The 17856-nt window shown below is 37.8% G+C and overlaps 1 protein-coding gene across 1 annotated transcript; it reads right to left on the reverse strand.

Annotated features, from left to right (window-relative positions):
• Window positions 1–546: 546 nt before the first annotated feature.
• Window positions 547–16701, reverse strand: si:dkeyp-113d7.10 (zinc finger protein 215). The gene is made up of 4 exons (XM_051873440.1): window positions 16198–16701; window positions 9443–9754; window positions 8151–8468; window positions 547–8065 (listed from the first exon to the last, which is right to left on the reverse strand). Exons 1-4 carry the CDS (start codon window positions 16529–16531, stop codon window positions 7626–7628), a joined length of 1404 nt encoding a protein of 467 aa, XP_051729400.1. The 5' UTR covers window positions 16532–16701; the 3' UTR covers window positions 547–7625.
• Window positions 16702–17856: the final 1155 nt, after the last annotated feature.

Here is a 17856-nt window from a genome sequence, read left to right on the forward strand (position 1 = left end):
AATATAGTTTCTGTACAAAAACTGATGTTTCTTATTCAATTCAAGCATTATCATTTAAAAATATGTTGAGAACTTTATATACACACTGTATATTTATCCTGTATGTGCTTACTTGAAAAGTACAATTGGATATGTGTCATTTGCTTTTAGAAACAAGTTTCACCTTATATGCTGCAGTATGCAGCAATTTCCACAACTGATATTAATCAAATTGCAAGCGTCACACAGCTGTTACTGCTTAGAACATCACAATAGCATCAAACAGGAAGCCCTTTTCAAGTTGCATCTAGCTGGAGGACTTTACTGTAGAATTTATTAGAAAGCTAAAAACACCCTTAGGGATATTTAATTGGTTGCCTTTCGTCCATCTGTGCATCCAGACGTTAGAAAAACATTCATCTCTCATGCTCCCAGCTGTAGTTAATAGAGTTCTGAAACTCACACAACTCTAAAGTTGCACTGGTACAAATGAAGGAAACAGATTTTATGGATGATACAAGATACAATTCAAGACTCAGAATGAAAAATGACAAAGGATGTAATGGATGCGATTTTACACCTTTTAATGTATTGCCATAATTCAAATGTACAACTACTTCAAGTCACATTAAAAGACATTTCAGTGATAGAAAAAAATGTATTTTTTGGAAAAATTTAGAAATTAAATGCTGGTTACAACAGGCATTCTTAAGATATGAAAAATTCAGAAACAAATACACCCAACTTCCCTATAGTAACAATTTCTGATCATTGATCAAATTTTGTGCAACATTGAAAAGATTTAATATTGATTTTCTGTGTATGAAGTTCATAATTACCTGGATCATAACAATGATTTTCTGTAAATTAACAAATATGAATTAAGTAGAGGATTTTCATTAATCACCCTAACGTAATTATTACTGAATTTAAACCCAAAGGCATTACTGAAAATTTAACGGAGCACTGGTAATTGTCTATTTTCACCATGCAACTATGTGAATGAGTCCTGAGGTAATGAACTGAGCAAACAAACAATCTGATTTCTATGCAAAGCTTTCAGGCTACCAACAAAACTGAGGTATGGATGTGTGGAGTAACAGTGCAAAATATATACTGGAGTAAACAAAGAAAAAAAAAAGGAAAAGAAAAATGGTACAAAAGTAATACTTGGCATTTATTGGTCAAATGCTGATCCTCTATAATCCATTCAGATGCTCTAACGTAACAAAAAAACTACAAACCTTAATCCATGGAAAAGAGTTGATCCAATTGGTCTGTTACAACAAGAAGTGTTCTTTTCAATACAATGCAATAGATTCTTAAAAAGTAGCAAAACCGATAAAAGGAGTCATCATGCAAAACATAAAACAAAACACCAAAATGCTCAAGTAGGTTTGTAAGAATAATGCAGTTCTCTGGGTGAATGAATGACCGCAAAGCTCTTTGAACTCATTTTTCAGACTGTTTGGCAGAAGGTTATTGATTTTGCTTCATAAAAAAAGGTTACAAAAAATTAACAGGTAAAAGCATTCTTACAGAATATCAATGCCGGTCCCTTCAGTTATCATCATGATCAACTTCATGGAAAGTCAGTGACTGCAGACACACACACAAACAAACTATTTCAGGCACTAAATACCGCACAATGTCATTTTTACAAGGGACTGCATCACACATTCGCCATTACTAACTGAATAAACAGCTGCACCCTAAAGACGTTTTACATGCGGAGTTTCTTTATTTCATACATGGGGCTGCTGCACTGCATTCAATCAAATGCAAAATTCAAGTCCTTCAATATTAATTTAAATTGCTTATTGTAACCCAGAACAAAATGGAAATATACCATTATATTGTCACTCTTACCAATAATCCTGTTCAGTCATTTGAATCAATCAACTGTAATTCACTTAAAGGGTTAGTTCACCCAAAAATGAAATTTCTGTCATCAATTACTCACCCTCATATCGTTCCACACCCGTAAGACTTTCGTTCATCTTCAGAACACAAATTAAGATATTGTGACCGATGGTTCAGTGAGGCCTGCATTGCCAGCAAGATAATTAACACTTTCAGATGCCCAGAAAGCTACTAAAGACAAATTTAAAACAGTTCATGTGACTACAGTGGTTCAACCTTAATATTATGAAGCGAAGAGAATACTTTTTGTGCACCAAAAAAAAAAAAAATAAATAAATAAAATAACGACTTTATTCAAAAATATCTAGTGATGGGTGATTTCAAAACACTGCTTCATGAAGCTTCGAAGCTTTACGAATATTTTGTTTCAAATCAGTGGTTTGGAGCGTGCAGCCAAACTGCCAAGTTTCAGTAAATGAGGCTACGTTATGTCGTGTTTTGAAATTTCAATGGTTCACCACTGGGGGGGGGCGGACTTTGGCCGTTTGATACACGCTCCAAACCACTGATTCGAAACAAAAGATTCGTAAAGATTCAAAGCTTTATGAACCACTGTAGTCACATGAACTGTTTTAAATCCGTCTTTAGTAGCTTTCTGGGCATTGAAAGTGTTAATTGTCTTGCTGGCAATGGAGGCCTCACTGAGCCATCGGATTTTATGAAAAATATCTTAATTTGTGTTCCGGAGATGAACGAAGGCCTTATGGGTGTGGAACGACATGAGGGTGAGTAATTAATGACAGAATTTTCATTTTTAAAGGGTTAGTTCACCCAAAAACGAAAATTTTGTCATCATTTACTCACCCTCGTCATTCCAAACCTGTATGACTTACTTTCTTCTGTGGAATATCGCTATTTTGAAAAATGTCTTGAGTGTTTTTATTTTTGGTTGAACTATCCCTTTCCAGTATCCTTCCCAGTAGTCTGCATCAATGGAACATACTGAGTTACTTTAACATTTCTAATTACACAGAAGTCAGATCTGACTAGCAGTAACATGGATAAAGAGAACTAGTACAATATCTATAGTTGCCTGTTCAGGTGAAAGTACTAAGCACAAGAAAGTAGTAGTTCTGGTAAGTTTTGTTTTTTTTTTTAAAGCAGGGTGCTAAACAATGAATTAATCAGCTTATTTAACGGTTAAATCTAGGCACTAGCAACAGATGATGTACTTCATTATAGTCTACTAATGAAGTTAAGATACTCAACACATTTGAAAATAAACTTAGCCCCTGTCCCAAATGGAAATCTTCCTCTGAATCCGCACTTTCGTGACATAATGCCTCTTTGCTGCGAAGCTTGTTTTAGAGTGGCTCGCCAAAAGTGCACATCAAGGGCGTATATCGGCTGCAAAGGGGGCACTCACGAGCACCCTTTTGAAACCTAAAATGAAATGGGGTGCCCTACGGTCTTTTGAACTTAATGGACATGCATATGCGGTGGCCATTGTAAGTCCACAAGACCACAAGTGCATATGAGGTGTGCCATTTAGGACAGGGCCTAAGGGTTCATAATCTAACATGTAATGGCCCATAATGAAAAACACACACAAAAAAAGTTACAATCTCATAAGAGTATGTATGGTCGAATGAATTCCCTTCATTGTAATCTTTGGGTCACAAGTTCTTGGTACCTTCCTACAGGGCGATATTAGGTAGCGTTAAACAAAATAAGCCACATTTTTAAAAGCACAATCAAATAAGTAGGCCAACAGCCAGTCCCGTTCCATTTGTAAACGTTTCTTTTGAACAGGACCTTAACTCCTGATATTGCAGAAGTCCTAAAAGATATGGTCCCATCGATGAGGTATTGATCCAAGAAGTAACAGTAACACCTTGTACTTATTTCCCATTATGCTTATTACTGACAAAGATGATATTGTAAAACTTCAGGGAATGTGCGTAACAAGTAGGACTTCGCTGTTAGCGTTCCCTTCGATATAGGGCATAAATCGTAAGTGCAGGGTTTGTCTGCCTCTCTGAAAATTGTAGATAACAGCTTCCATAAGGAAGACTCCATATTCAGATATATGCCACCGATGCTGGGAAAACCAATCTCACAACCAACAACTGAGCATTTCTCCAAGTTCAAGAGCCATGCAAACACTACAATGCAATCAGTACAGGAAGACACTACTCTAGTTGAGGATAAGTCAGATCCACTTATAAAGTCACTGAAACGAGAATATGAAGGTTTAGGAACTTCAAGTTTCTTTCCAATAACCATTTCAATGCAATTTTCTTGACCCAACGCCAACTCCATCCTTGACTCCTTGCCTCCTGAAGACAGCTCCTTGGTTGTGCACGTCATGCAATGATGACAATTGTGCAAGTTCAAGTTGAAAACTGTAAGACATCCTCTGTCCACGGTGAAAGGTTGAAGAAAACATTTAGAATTGGACATACAAGTCAAAACATTAGTTATATAAAAAAATCCAGTATGACATCTGAACATAAGAGGTATTTCACGTTGAGTACTAAAGATGGTTGATTTGATCGCAGGAGACGCGTTACAATATCTCTTGTTCATCTGATCACATTCGAATGTTTGTAAAAAACATAAACAAAAAAACAAGACCACCATGCTGCAAGGGACATAGCAACTGCTCTCCTTTCCTTTTCCACAATAGGTTCATGTAATGTGTGAAATATTTACAAAGTTTAAGATCTTTAAAAAACAAACAAACAAAAAAAAAAACACCCAATGGAAAAAGGAAATTCTTCAGTCCTTATTGTGATATTGTGTCTATATAGCCCTACTCTGATATTTACACTTCATGTACAGCTTGTGGTTACTGGTTTTTGTTTCTTCGAATTTTCCCTAAAATTAGGGAACCAAAATGAAGGTAAAAAAACATTTTAAATCATATTGGATGACAAATCCTTTTACGTCAAAGTACCTTCAAACTAGCAAAAAAGACTGAGTTTTTTGTACTTCCTTCAGCACTTGAAATTAGGGATGCTCCGATTGATTAGCCGTAGTTTGGTATCGGCCGATAATCACATTCTATGACTCAATTGGTAGTCGCTAAATTTGGCTGATTTCACAAACCGATCCCAATTTGATGACGCAAAAAAACGCGATGACGTCAAACTTTAGTGCCGTAGTCACCTGTCATTTTCTAAAGAAACATCACGTGGAGGAACACTGGCTAAAGGATTTAATAGACCTTATTCAGAGCAGTGCCATGACAGATACAAAAGTGAGACTGTAAGGGATTTTCAGTAGCATTCGCTGTAAAAAGCTGCATAAAGCTCCTAGATCACATAATTTTCCACAGCTCATATTGTCGGGAGTTTTTTGTCTACTGAAATTTCTTGGAAAGATATTTTTGCAGTTTCATCAGCAGAACAATCCAAAAACACAATGGTACAACCCACTGTTGAAATGTAAAGATGTTGTGAATAAGGTCTATACAATGAACCTGATTCGCTGCCTCTGTCATCTGCTCTCAGCGACAGGGAAACTGAGCATGTGTGATTACCTGCGTCTGTCCTTCTTCAGGTCAAGTCATATATTCATGAAAAAATTTACTTTGCCATCAGCTGTCAGAAGATGAAGGCGATATCTTTGTCGTAGTATTTTTTCAACATTTAAGGGGATTTACCATGACTGGAGTCAGCTCTGTTCAATACACTGGATTAATGCCATTGAAGAGAAACATCAGCTTCAGCGCTACCCAGGTGACGCGTCACTCAAGAGACAGTAGCTTGCCGCCAACTGCTGGCGTAACAATGTAACTGCACTGACTGACAGCCTGCAATTACGTTCAGTTATAAAGTCTTGTAGGCTCTTTAAGCCAAAGTATCCTAATATGGACAGTGTTTTGCGTAAGCTCCGTTTTTAAAAAAGGCCTATCAAAATGTTCAAATTAATATTTGTTGTGCTTATTATTTCTCAATTAAAACAAATACAACCCCAGAAAAGTTGGGATGTTTTTTAAAAATGTAATAAATAAACTGTGATTTGTTGATTCTCTTAACCTTTATTTAACTGACAAAAGTACAAAGAAAAGATTTTCAAAGTTTTCACTGACCAACTAAAATATAATTTTGTATAAATCAAAACATTTTCATTTTGATGGCTGCAACACACTCCAAAAAAGTTGTAACAGAGGCATGTTTACCACTGTGTCACATCACCTTTCCTTTTAATTACACTTTTTAATTGACAATTGTTGTATTTTTGCAAGTGGAATTTTTGCCCATTCTCGCCTGATACAAGACAGCTGCTCAACAGTCTGTGGTCGTCGTTGTCTGATTCTCCTTTTCATGATTTGCTATACACTTTGAATAAGAAACAGATCTGGACTGCAGACAGGCCAGTCAAGTACATCCACTCTATGATGTAGAGTGTCTAAGAAACCACTCTGTTGTAACACATGCAGAATGAGGCACTGTCCTGCTTCCCAGGAAAGATGTCATCTTGTTGGCAACTTGATATGTCTCTGTACAATCTCAGTATACATCTCCATGTCAATGGTACCTTCACACATATGCAAGTCACCCATGCCGTTTCCATACCATGACAGATGTTTGCTTTTGCACCTGTCGCTGATGAAATTCTGGATGGTCCCTTTCGTCTTTGGGACTGAAAACTCGATGCAAGTTTTTCCCAAAAACATGCTGAAACCTGGACTCATCTTACCACAGCTCACATTTACCACAGCTCACATTTTGGTCTTCTGGACCATCTGAGATAAGCACGGGCCCAGAGAACAGATGTATAGTTTTCTCCTTGCGTAACAACGATTCAAGTTGCATTTCTTGATGCAGTGGCAGACTGTGTTGAGTGACAATGGTTTTCCAAAGTACTCCTGAGCCCATGTGGCTATATTTAACACAGCAGCATGATGGTTTCTCATGTAACGTTGTCTGAAAGCTTGAAGGTCACACACATTAAACGGAGGTTTCCTGCCTTGCCCTACACAGACTGAGATTTCTCTGGATTCCCTGAATCTTTTCACAACATTATAAATGCTAGATGCTGAAAGTCCTGAAAGTCAAATATTGCACTGAGAAATGTGATTTTTGAATTGTTTGACAATTCTCATGAAATTCAGCACATAGTGGTGAGCCATGACCCATGTTTGCTCGCAAAGACCGAGTCTTTGGTGGATGCTCCTTTTATACCCAATCACGATACCCTCATCTATTACCAATTCACCTTCTAACTGTGGACTGTTTCAAAACAGTTTAACTAGGATATTCCAAAAAGTTTTCACTTTTATTTTGCCTCCGTCTCAACTTTTTTGGACGGTGTTGCAACCATCAAAATCAAAATTTGTTAATAATTTACAAAATACAATTGGCCAGTGAAATCATTGGAAAGTTTCTCTTTGTACTTTTGTCAGTTAAATAAATGTTAAACAGAATTAAGAAAATCACTAATTCTTGATTTTATTACATTTTACAAAATGTCCCAACTTTTCTGTCAACTTTTATTGGGGTTGTACAACATTACTGTGAATAATATAACCAAGGCAACATCTGTGGTATTATTTTATCAGAAAAAAAAAAGTTAACAATGACAGTCAACTACATATCACTTCTATAAAGCTTAAATGATCGGGATCGATATCAGCCAATGCAAAAATCCTGATCGGAGCATCCCTATTTTAAATGAATTTGAAAGTCTGACTCACTCTGAAAAGCAATAAATATTAGAAAAACATCCCTTTTCATTTGCTAAATTTCTCCTGAATTTGCTTCATCTACACGCTCTCATATTGTTTTGTCCGTGTGTGTCCGTAAGTGAGCCTGGAGCCTTGAAGACTGGGAGAAACTCTTTCCACATTGTGGGCATCGGTTGGGCGTCTCCTCGTGCGTTTGCCGGTGAGCTCTGAGTAGATGAGCTCGGCTGAACTTTCTGCCGCACTCTTTGCAAGCATGGGATTTCCTCCTACCTTTGGATTTCGAGGACTCACACCTGCTCATCATCTCGTCGTCATCTTCGTCATCCACCTCGTCTTCACCCTCCTCTTCCTTTTTCTTATTCGCCTGGTTACTCTTTGAATCTTTGCCGACTTGCGAATCAGCTGGGTCCATGAACACTTCCAGACTGGGAACAGCATCCATGGACTCATCATCATCCTCGAGCAGCTGGGATGGAAGCGTCAGGAGTCTTTGCAACATAGACGGGGATCTGATTTGAGAGTTGTCGCCTGTATATAAAAAGAAAGCAACTTGAAATTATGGTATGCTTTTAAAATTATAACTGTACTAATTCATTAGCACAGCGCAGCCTACCTGTGGAGCTGATGACTGGAACGCCTTGTGTGTCCGAGGATAAAGAAACAACCTCCATGTCGTCTACCTGCAACCAGGGCGGCTGCCCCACCTCAAGCTCCAGTTTCCTTTGACTGGCCAGGCAAGACGGCATGAGCGTCTCTCGAATTAGGCTGTCCATGTCAGTCACCGAGGCAGAGTTCAGCTCGTTGCGCTCCTCCTTACTGGTGGTGACCTCTTTGATTTGCCAGAAGTCATTGCACCACTTCTGCCCAAATACTTTGTCCAGGATGGGCACCCAGTCTTGAGACACTGCAATGACAGTCTGCTTGTCTTGTTCTGTTGAGGAAAAAACATAATTAAGGAGGAAATTAAGAACAATTACTTTTTTAAGGCTTCATTGACTTCATAAGTTCATAATTAGGGTTATACACTGAACTAAACTAAAAAAATCCAAATGAACGTTGCTTGCTGATTTAGCAATCAAGGATTCAGAGGAGTTTAGTTGCATTTTATTTATGAAACAACTTACAAGTTAGAATGAAATTAAATTGTTAGAAAAACTGAAAAACAAAATCATGTTTCAGCACAGGCACTTGGGTCTTATTCTCTAATTACCCGCAATCCAGGCAGTATCTCTCTGAAGATGTTTAAAGAAAGCAATCTTGGGACGAACTGTTGGCCAGGTTTGCTTTGTTTTTACATAAGAGCTTAAAAATAGACTTCTGAATAAAAACCCAAAGAACAGATGGCAAAACAAGAAAGTATTTTTGTTTCTGGTCTGTCCACTGCTGAACAATAAACTTAGGCGTGCCAAAATAATGTGTTAATAACAGGGGAAATTCAATTTTGTTGTAATGCTGTTTTTGAACAATGGGCATATTTTAATTAAAAGAGGCATTTAGGTACATTTTTCTGTTGATCGTGGGAGCTATAATTCATCAAATCACAAGAAAATGATGGCAAACGGCTGCATATTCAGCCTGAATCTGCTGAATCCTCTGCAACTTAGCACTCACAACTGATCTGAAAGATGAGTGAACTGCACTAAACAAATTGCATTTGTACAGTAACCTAGTTTTCATAATTCTTTTTGTGAGCATAGTGCTAAAACAACGCAGACAGCGTATGCAAATAATTTTACCAACAGGCACAATTCATTTGGATTAAATTCCTCCCACAAATAGGAAGCAATTCTATCCAACTTTACACTTCTGTATGTAAAAATAAATACTTTTAATTAGCAAGAAAGCATTAAATTAGACATTTATAATGTCTATTTCAAATAAATTATGTCCTTTTGAACTTTGTACCATTGGTGGATTCAGTTTGTTCCTTTTCCCACCCTTTTTTGGGTGATTGGTCCTGCAGGCCTTTCGACTCTTGCTTTTCTACTTTGGAACTGCTAGGAGAGGCAGAGTCATTTTCGCAGTCTTCTGGTACCACAGCAACCACGTCATTGGTTTCCACTATCTTCTTTTCCTGTAGCTGCTCTTTCAATATCTGGTTTTCCCGCTCCTTCTTGGTAAACTCCAAGAGCAGGTCGTCAAAGCTGTCTTCTACAATTTTGGTCAGCTCACAAACGGCGAATTCCAGCACGTGTTCCATAACAGATTTTAACTGACCTTGAAATGGAGACAAAATGGGGGACATTATGATATATTTACTTAGGAAAAAATCTATATGGTGAGATTCTTATGACACAAACAGTTGGTTACTGCATATAAATCATCCAATCTCTCTCTGCACCATTCTCACACTGCACCAAATAAGACCGCTGGCTGACATTTACGAGAATCACACCAATTTGCTTCACTCCTTACTTTCAGCAAGCAAAAGTTCAGATTTAAAGCCTCAATTACGTTGTCAAGATTTAAAGCAATCTAAGAAGAATGTCACTACGAAAGCGTTTCTCGTGATGGAGATGGATTGATGGAGCAGGGATCTCTGTTACATAGTGTATAAAACTGAGTGGTATATTTTAAGCCTGGTGTATAATAACATTTATATAGTACCATAATAATGTACACACTTATGATGGTTACATTAGAATGTTTACACTGCAAAATCAATTAAATATACATATGATCCCACATTATATTAGACTTTAACTACTATGTACTTAAGAGAATTCGAACAAACTATACTTATCACGTTCATGTTGTCTTGCAAAACATTTTTGCTGCCATTGAGGTGGAATACGGGTAAAGTTAGGACAGGTTTAGTGGTATAGGTTTAAGGGTTGGTTAAGGGGTAAGGGATGTGTCAACAGTGTAATTATAGATCTAATTACAGAAACCATTAACAGATGTAATTACATGCAGGTATTTTATAAATAAAAGTACAATGCAAAATCTCTTATGCTCACCAAGGCTGCATTTATTTGATTAAAAATGCAAATAATATTGTGAAATATTATTACAATTTAAAAATAACCGTTTTCTATTTGAATATATTTTAAAATGTAATTTATTCCTGTGACGCAAAGCTGAATTTTCAGCATCATTACTCCAGTCTTCAGTGTCACATGATCCTTCAGAAATCATTTTAATATGCTGATTTGCTGCTCAAGAAACATTTATTATTATTATTATCAATGTTGAAAACAGTTGTGTACAATTTTTTTTTTTTTTCAGGATTCTTTATTTCTAAAGTATTAATTTTTGAACAGTAGTGTATAATCTTAAAAAAGCTTTCTATTTCAGATAAATGCTGTTTTTTTTAACTTTCTATTCCTCAAAGAATCCTGAAAAAAATATACACAACCGTTTTTAACAGTTACAATATATTTGGGGTCGTTTCTTGAGCAGCAAATTAGCATATTAGAAAGATTTCTGAAGGATCATGAGACACCGAACTGAAGACTGGAGTAATAACACTGAACATTTCAGGTTCAGGTATTAAAAGGTTTAGGTGTCTCCAAAAATCTGTATTTCAGGACAGAAAAGGAATCGTATGTAATCTCTATGTAATTACCTCAGCACTTCTTATACTGATGTGACGTTGGTGGCTTGAAATGAAATGGGAAGGAAATGCTGCAGGTCTGAATTTTGAGTTGGGCGCTATCTTGTAACTTGTATAAAATGAACCTCCCTGCAGCAGTACAGCCTTTAAAATGCACAGCATGCAGTCCTCTCATTCCTCACCGACTGTATGGAGTCCATTTTGATCAGATCACTGAAAAGCCACATCTAAAAAGTCCCCGAATGCCACTTCATGTTTTACTGTCTGAGCATACTTAAAATATGAACATATTATTAACATATTGCCAAATATATAGGCCTAATATATACAATAATATACTGTCAAAGTGGTCACATTAAAGTTATATTACAATAAATACATACAGAAATATATAGATTTCAGTCGCAATTAATATCTTTTGTTCTGTTATCAAACCATACAAATGCTTGAGGCAGTGTTTTGGGTTGCTTTTGCAATCTAAGGGGCCGTTTACACTACATTTTCAACTAAAAACAGAAAACCTTTTATGCGTTTTGGCCATTCATTTACACGACAATGGTGTTTTTGGGGCCTGAAAAGCAAACTTTTGAAAATGGGTTTCAAAGTGCAAGTTTTTGAAAACAGTACCGTTATTGAAAACGGTGATCATGTGATCATCGGTATTATGTGTTTAATTTATAGGTGTGTAGTGTTTCTTTAAAAAGTTACATCGTCAACTACTGGCCGTTTTCACGAATCAGTGTGAACGGTGATCGTTTTGACAACGTTGTCGTCTGTAACTTTTCCGTTTTTACTACATTGTCGTGTAAATGTACCATAAAAAATTATCCAAAATTCTTCAGTACTGCAGTGCAGTCCAGATGCTAACACAGACAATCACAAAAACCACAAAAATAAAATAAAACTAGTGACTGACAATATAGAATACATACACGTTTGGTCATTAAACTATAAAGGGCCCATCCACACGGAGGCGCGTTTAGATGTATACGTACAAATTTTGTATCGTATCGGCGTTTCGGGAGCCTGAAGCCGCCATTTTTGAAACTGGGTCCCAGAGCGGATAAATCTGAAAACGACACCCTTGCATTTTCGTGTGTACAGCCAATCTGTATATTTTGTGAAACGATGATGTCATCACCCCACATCTCGACCCTAGTCAGACACTGCTACGTCAAGTAACAGCAACAACAACAATAGCGGACTACATGCTTGTGTTCGTGCCGTAGAAGCTGCTGAGCCTATTAGCTTTACTAAAGTAAAGCTTTATTTGTAAGCTTTACTAAAGTTTGTATACAGCGCACAAGGTATATGCACATGCTCCAAGTTTTTAGTGTATCTCTGCGGTACAATTACAGCGCCACATACTGATCTGGCATGTAAACTACATCATTTTGAGTCGGTTTCAGTGGTTTCGTGTGTTCGCAAATATTTCTTGAGATGAGGGGTAAAAAAAAAAAAAAAAAAAAAAAAAAAGATTGGATAGGGAAAGCTGTAAATCCTAAATCATTAGCTGTCAGTATAAAACTATGTTGGCAAAGATGATTTACTTAATTCTTAAACTCCATGTAATTTGACACCCCAGCTCACACTGATGATGAAAATGTGCAACACATTCTAGACAACATGAAATGCCATTCACAACCCAGTATAATTCTGTAATGTGACACATTGCAGAATAAAACAGGATGTTCAAGAAAATTAAATGTAGTGCATGACTTGACTTGATCCTTTGGCAATTAAATGGATGCATGTAAAATGGTCTATAGGCCCTGTTTATATGTGGTATTAAGATGCGTTTTGGTCGATCAGATCACAAGTAGACGAGGGAGACACATTCCCATTTACACCTGGTGTTTTAATCTTTTTGGTCTCTTTTGTCCACTTTCAACCATTTCTTTCCTGATTTAGAGGGGAGGGCCTATGGGTGGGTAAATGTATGAGATCTTTCAGATCTTTCGAACTAATGGATGAAATAAGCTTACACAATTTACATATGAATGCACCAAAGATGACAGAAAAACACACAGAGAGCAGCAGCGGCTTTCATTTCTGCTCTGATAGCCGCAAGACCACGCCTAAAGCGGTGAGAATGTGTTAGAAATCAGGAATGGTGAGAGAACATTGTGCTTGGTACGTTTTAGTCTTCAAACCAAACTTGGGTCTTCAGCCGACAACGTTTAAATCCCATCTGGCTAGCGCGCTTCCCATAAGTGTTTACGCATTAGGTCAGTAGGAGGAGAGCAGTCGGTCTTTTGTGGTTGTTTCGCATTCAACATTTTGTGGATTCAACGCATTCGACCTCATGAGCGTCTCTGACTACCTCTATACTGTTTAGCGCTTCCAGGTTCTACATCAGATCGTCGACTCATTATTGGCCGGCTCCTGCGTCAGCATCACATGCATGCGTCGCACTGCTCACGTGAACAGTGTCTGCCAATACTGAGCCGGCGTTCTGACGTAGAACCTGGAAGCGCTGAACATAAACAGCGTAGGAGAATTGTTGAATAAAGTTATTTTTGTTTTGTTTTTGCGCACAAAAAGTATTTTCATCACTTCATAAAATTAAGGTTGAATCACTGCAGTCACATGGACTATTTTAATTATGTCTTTAGTACCTTTCTGGACCTTGAAAGTGTTGGTTAAATTGATGTCTATTGAGGAGTCAGAGAGCTCTCGGATTGCATCAAAAACATCTTAATTTGTGTTCTGAAGATGAACGAAGGTCTTACAGGTTTGGAACAACATGAGGGTGAGTAATTAATGACAGAATTTTCATTTTTGAGTGAACTAACCCTTTAAGATATTTAAAACAATATTATTACTAGCAAATATAAAAATACATTTCTAAAAAAAACTGATCAATTTTCATTTTAGCAAAGCATTTTATATTTGCTAAAAATATACTTTTTTCATTAAATGTTACACATTTTCTTAACAGTTTTTCTCTTCACAAATCTATTTGTTTCTTTACAATAAGATTATAAAACGGGTTGCAAATTACAAAGCTATAATGTAACTCCATAAATTCATTTTGAAGGAAAATGATAGCATACACTGCAAAACGTCGCTAATTGGTTTGTAGTTTTCAACACATTCCTTTTCTGATGCTCTGGAAACTTTCACCAGTAATTCTTGCATTGTCTGCTGAGCTACATTAGCCAGCAATATTCTAAATTTGTAACGATCACAAAAAGCACCAGATTAAAGTGATAGTTCACCCAAAAATGAAAATTCTGTCATTAATTACTCACCCTCATGTCGTTCCACACCCGTAAGACCTTCGTTCATCTTGGCAGTTTGTTACACGCTCCGAACCACTGATTCAAAACAGAAGATTCATTAAGCTTCGAAGCTTCATGAAACAGTGTTTTGAAATCGCCCATCACTAGATATTGTTGAATAAAGTCGCTATTTGTTTTTTTTGGCACACAATCTCATCGCTTCATAACATTAAGGTTGAACCACTGTACTTACATTAACTGTTTTAAATACATCTTTAGTACCTTTCTGGCCATCTGAAAGTGTTAATTGTCTCGCTGGCAATGCAGGCCTCACTGAGCCATCGGATTTTATGAAATATATCATAATTTGTGTTCAGAAAATGAACAAAGGTCTTACGGGCGTGGAACGACATGAAGGTGAGTAATTAATAACAGAATTTTAATTTTGGGGTGAACTAACCCTTTAAGTTTGCAAGGAATTAAAAGTTTTTCAGTGGCAACACAGCAGTGGTTTCAAATGGCCCGGAACTATCTCACGCTAGCCCTAGGTTAGTAGGCCATGCTTACTGTTGAGCCCTGATGTCGACTTTAAGAAAGCTGCCATGGAAAATAAAGATTTACCTATTCAAATGCAAATTTTGAACAGTATGCAAGGTAAATGGGAATGTCTGATTCATTTGATCTATATCAAAGAAATTAAATTGGAGCACTGTTGAAAAAACATATTACCAGAGCATGCTGACATGCAAAGAAGATCATTAGGCTCCTTTGTAATTTGGCTGCAGTCCCTGCTTATGCAGAATGAAGACTCTCATGATACTCCCCCCTCAAACCCCAACCATGGATACCCTCTCCAGGGTCCGGTAGGTGTGGCTTCTTCTAACCACCTCCATTGGCTAAAATGCAAGGCAAAGGCACCCTCCCCATGGCTACCGTCACCGCAGTATGAAAAGCAGCGCTAAGGAGCAGCTCAACGACAGAAGCGTCATCACCCAATCCAGCCATTGGCAGCAGTCATAACAAGCCAGCCACACTCCAAACATCAAACTGTCTATGTATACATGCCCACACAGGCCTGAGGACTGCTAACCAAGATTCATTTCAAAGACCAGACATCAAAAACTTCTTCAATGATACGATTCCACTCAACAAAGACAAAACAATCTGTCTAAAACAATGTCTTGTTTCTCTACAGTCTACTTAGAACAATTATGCAGACTTGGACACTTCCTCTAACAGAGTAAACAATTGGTTTTACCAACAACAGTCTTTTAACTTATGGATTTTATTAACTATGGATTTTATTTTAATCGCCATCTGAACTTTACCAAGAAAATAAACGAGTCACACTTACAAATAAGACTGAAATTTAGCTTTTGCTAGTAGTTGTTTTTAGATCAGGGAAGCTGGTGTCTGGCTGGTCTTAAGATGGTCATGGTGCAAGCTGGTAGACCATCTTGGACCAGCAAGAAAACTGGTTTTTGGAACATGAGGTCTGTTAAAACAGCTATTGGCCAGCAAGAAACCAACTACCATGTTCCAAAACACAGCTACCATCTAAAGCTGGATTTTCAATCAGGGCATGGGTTGGATTTACCAAAAGGGTCATTCGCGCCACGTTTCTGAAATGTAGGGGCGTTTAACCACAATTAGGGAATTGAAATGCATGGGTGCAAAAAAAAGAGGCTAGGTTTACAATGACTTCCTCCTTCCGTTCAAAATGGTGTTTACCCTTGTTTTTATAAACCTCGTCACTGCGCACCAAGCCATCGAGTCAGATCTGCATTGTAAACACGAGCGCTTCAACAATACGGATTATTGTACACGATATCAGAGACATTTAGTTCATTTCAATTCAGTAAAAACACAAATAGGCTTACCAACTGCTCGCCCTTTCTGTTCACGTCTGAGCGTTTCAGACTGAACGCCACAGTCAGGGCTCTGACTGGGGGTGTGTTGCTTTGTTTCATCGTTCGCGTCTGTTTTTCTTTTAGACGCATTGCTTTTCCCGTTCCCTCCGTATTCTTGCTGCCGAGACTGAAGGGTTGCCCTTAAACGCAGATTTTCCTGCTCTTTGGTGGCTGTTTCCAATAGCATTGAATTCAAAGTGGCCCCAACAGTCTTGGTGATTTCCTGAACGGCGAGCTGCACTACCTGCTCCAGTGCGGACTCCAGCTGACCTTGGAAAAACGAAATGTACAGGGCACCGTTCATGTTTACAACCGCTCTGTTGGAAGACCTCTGTCATTCTTCTTCTTCATACCCCCCAAAATAGTGTTAAATATACAGAAGTGCCCCAGAACAACTGCCTAGAAACGAACAGTTACCGCTTTCTCGCTAAACACATCGTGAATGTATACACCCCTTAGTATGCTGTGCCGTACTGTACCGTGAAGTCGCACAGGGATTCAAAGTAGTCCATAAGCACATTTGAGGATCTTCCCTCAGACGACCACTACGCCATTTTGCCCCAAATTTAAAACGTATTGCGCACATAACCCAGAAACAAGCCAGGGCAAAACGCCGTTTTCAATAGAAGTAGTTTAATAGAGCCGTTTGTTAGCAGGTTTGTGCATCCGACGTTTTGTAGTTTTGGATTGAGGGACGGGGGCGCATAAATGATTCATTTAATGATTCATTTAACACTCTTTAACGTTTAGTATATTATAGCTACTCAGTTATTGGCTATTATATCCACTACTTTTGTCGCGAATGCTATTGTGATTTTCCTGCATTGACTCCCACTTCTTACAAACGTTTTTGTGTGCGCTCCTCTACTTTGAATACGGTAAAACAGCCGCTGCATGATTTAGAAGGAAGGTGGGGCGAGTATCATGGTAGATTACAGATTCAAACGCATGTTGTGTGGCGCCTTGAAATTGAGCTGCCAGCGCCAGCGTATATTTTCCCAAGATAATTATAGTGTTTATTGCATAAGGAACATGTAAAATGACTGGAGAAAAGAAATCTGTATTTATTATTCATTTTATTGACCACGCCCACAAACATTTGAGATAATAAAAAAGCTTAGGATGTCTTTAAGGTGCAATAGGATGTTGGACTTAAACTAGTGGACAAAAGCATATTACTGAATCTGCTAAGTTTTCAGTTGCTGGTGCCATTGTAAAAGGTCGCTCATTCATTCATTTCTTCCACAAACAAAAGATGTCTGCCCTCTTGAGGCGACCCACTTCATGTTAAATAACAACAACAAACAAACGCAAAAAAACTTTTATTAGACTACTAATATGACTGCAGACTTCATCTCCTGTGAATGAAGCAGAAGTTCGGTTCATTTCCTTCTGTGTAAAGCCTTTTAAATGAGAATGACAAAATGTATGTCTGAGTTTTTGAAGTAAAATGGCAGGAAAAGAACTCCCTTGTCGTGCATGCGATCTGTGGCCACAAATATACCACAGCCCCGGTTCCTGTTCCTATAGCAGCAGAGGAAGAAGACTGCGGGACTCATACCAACACAGTTACTAAACTGGCTATGTCTGGTATATGGGGCAAAGAGAGACACAAAATTAATTTGAGGT

The sequence above is a fragment of the Ctenopharyngodon idella genome, chromosome 19 (assembly GCF_019924925.1).
Source record: "Ctenopharyngodon idella isolate HZGC_01 chromosome 19, HZGC01, whole genome shotgun sequence".
Lineage (NCBI taxonomy): Eukaryota > Metazoa > Chordata > Actinopteri > Cypriniformes > Xenocyprididae > Ctenopharyngodon > Ctenopharyngodon idella.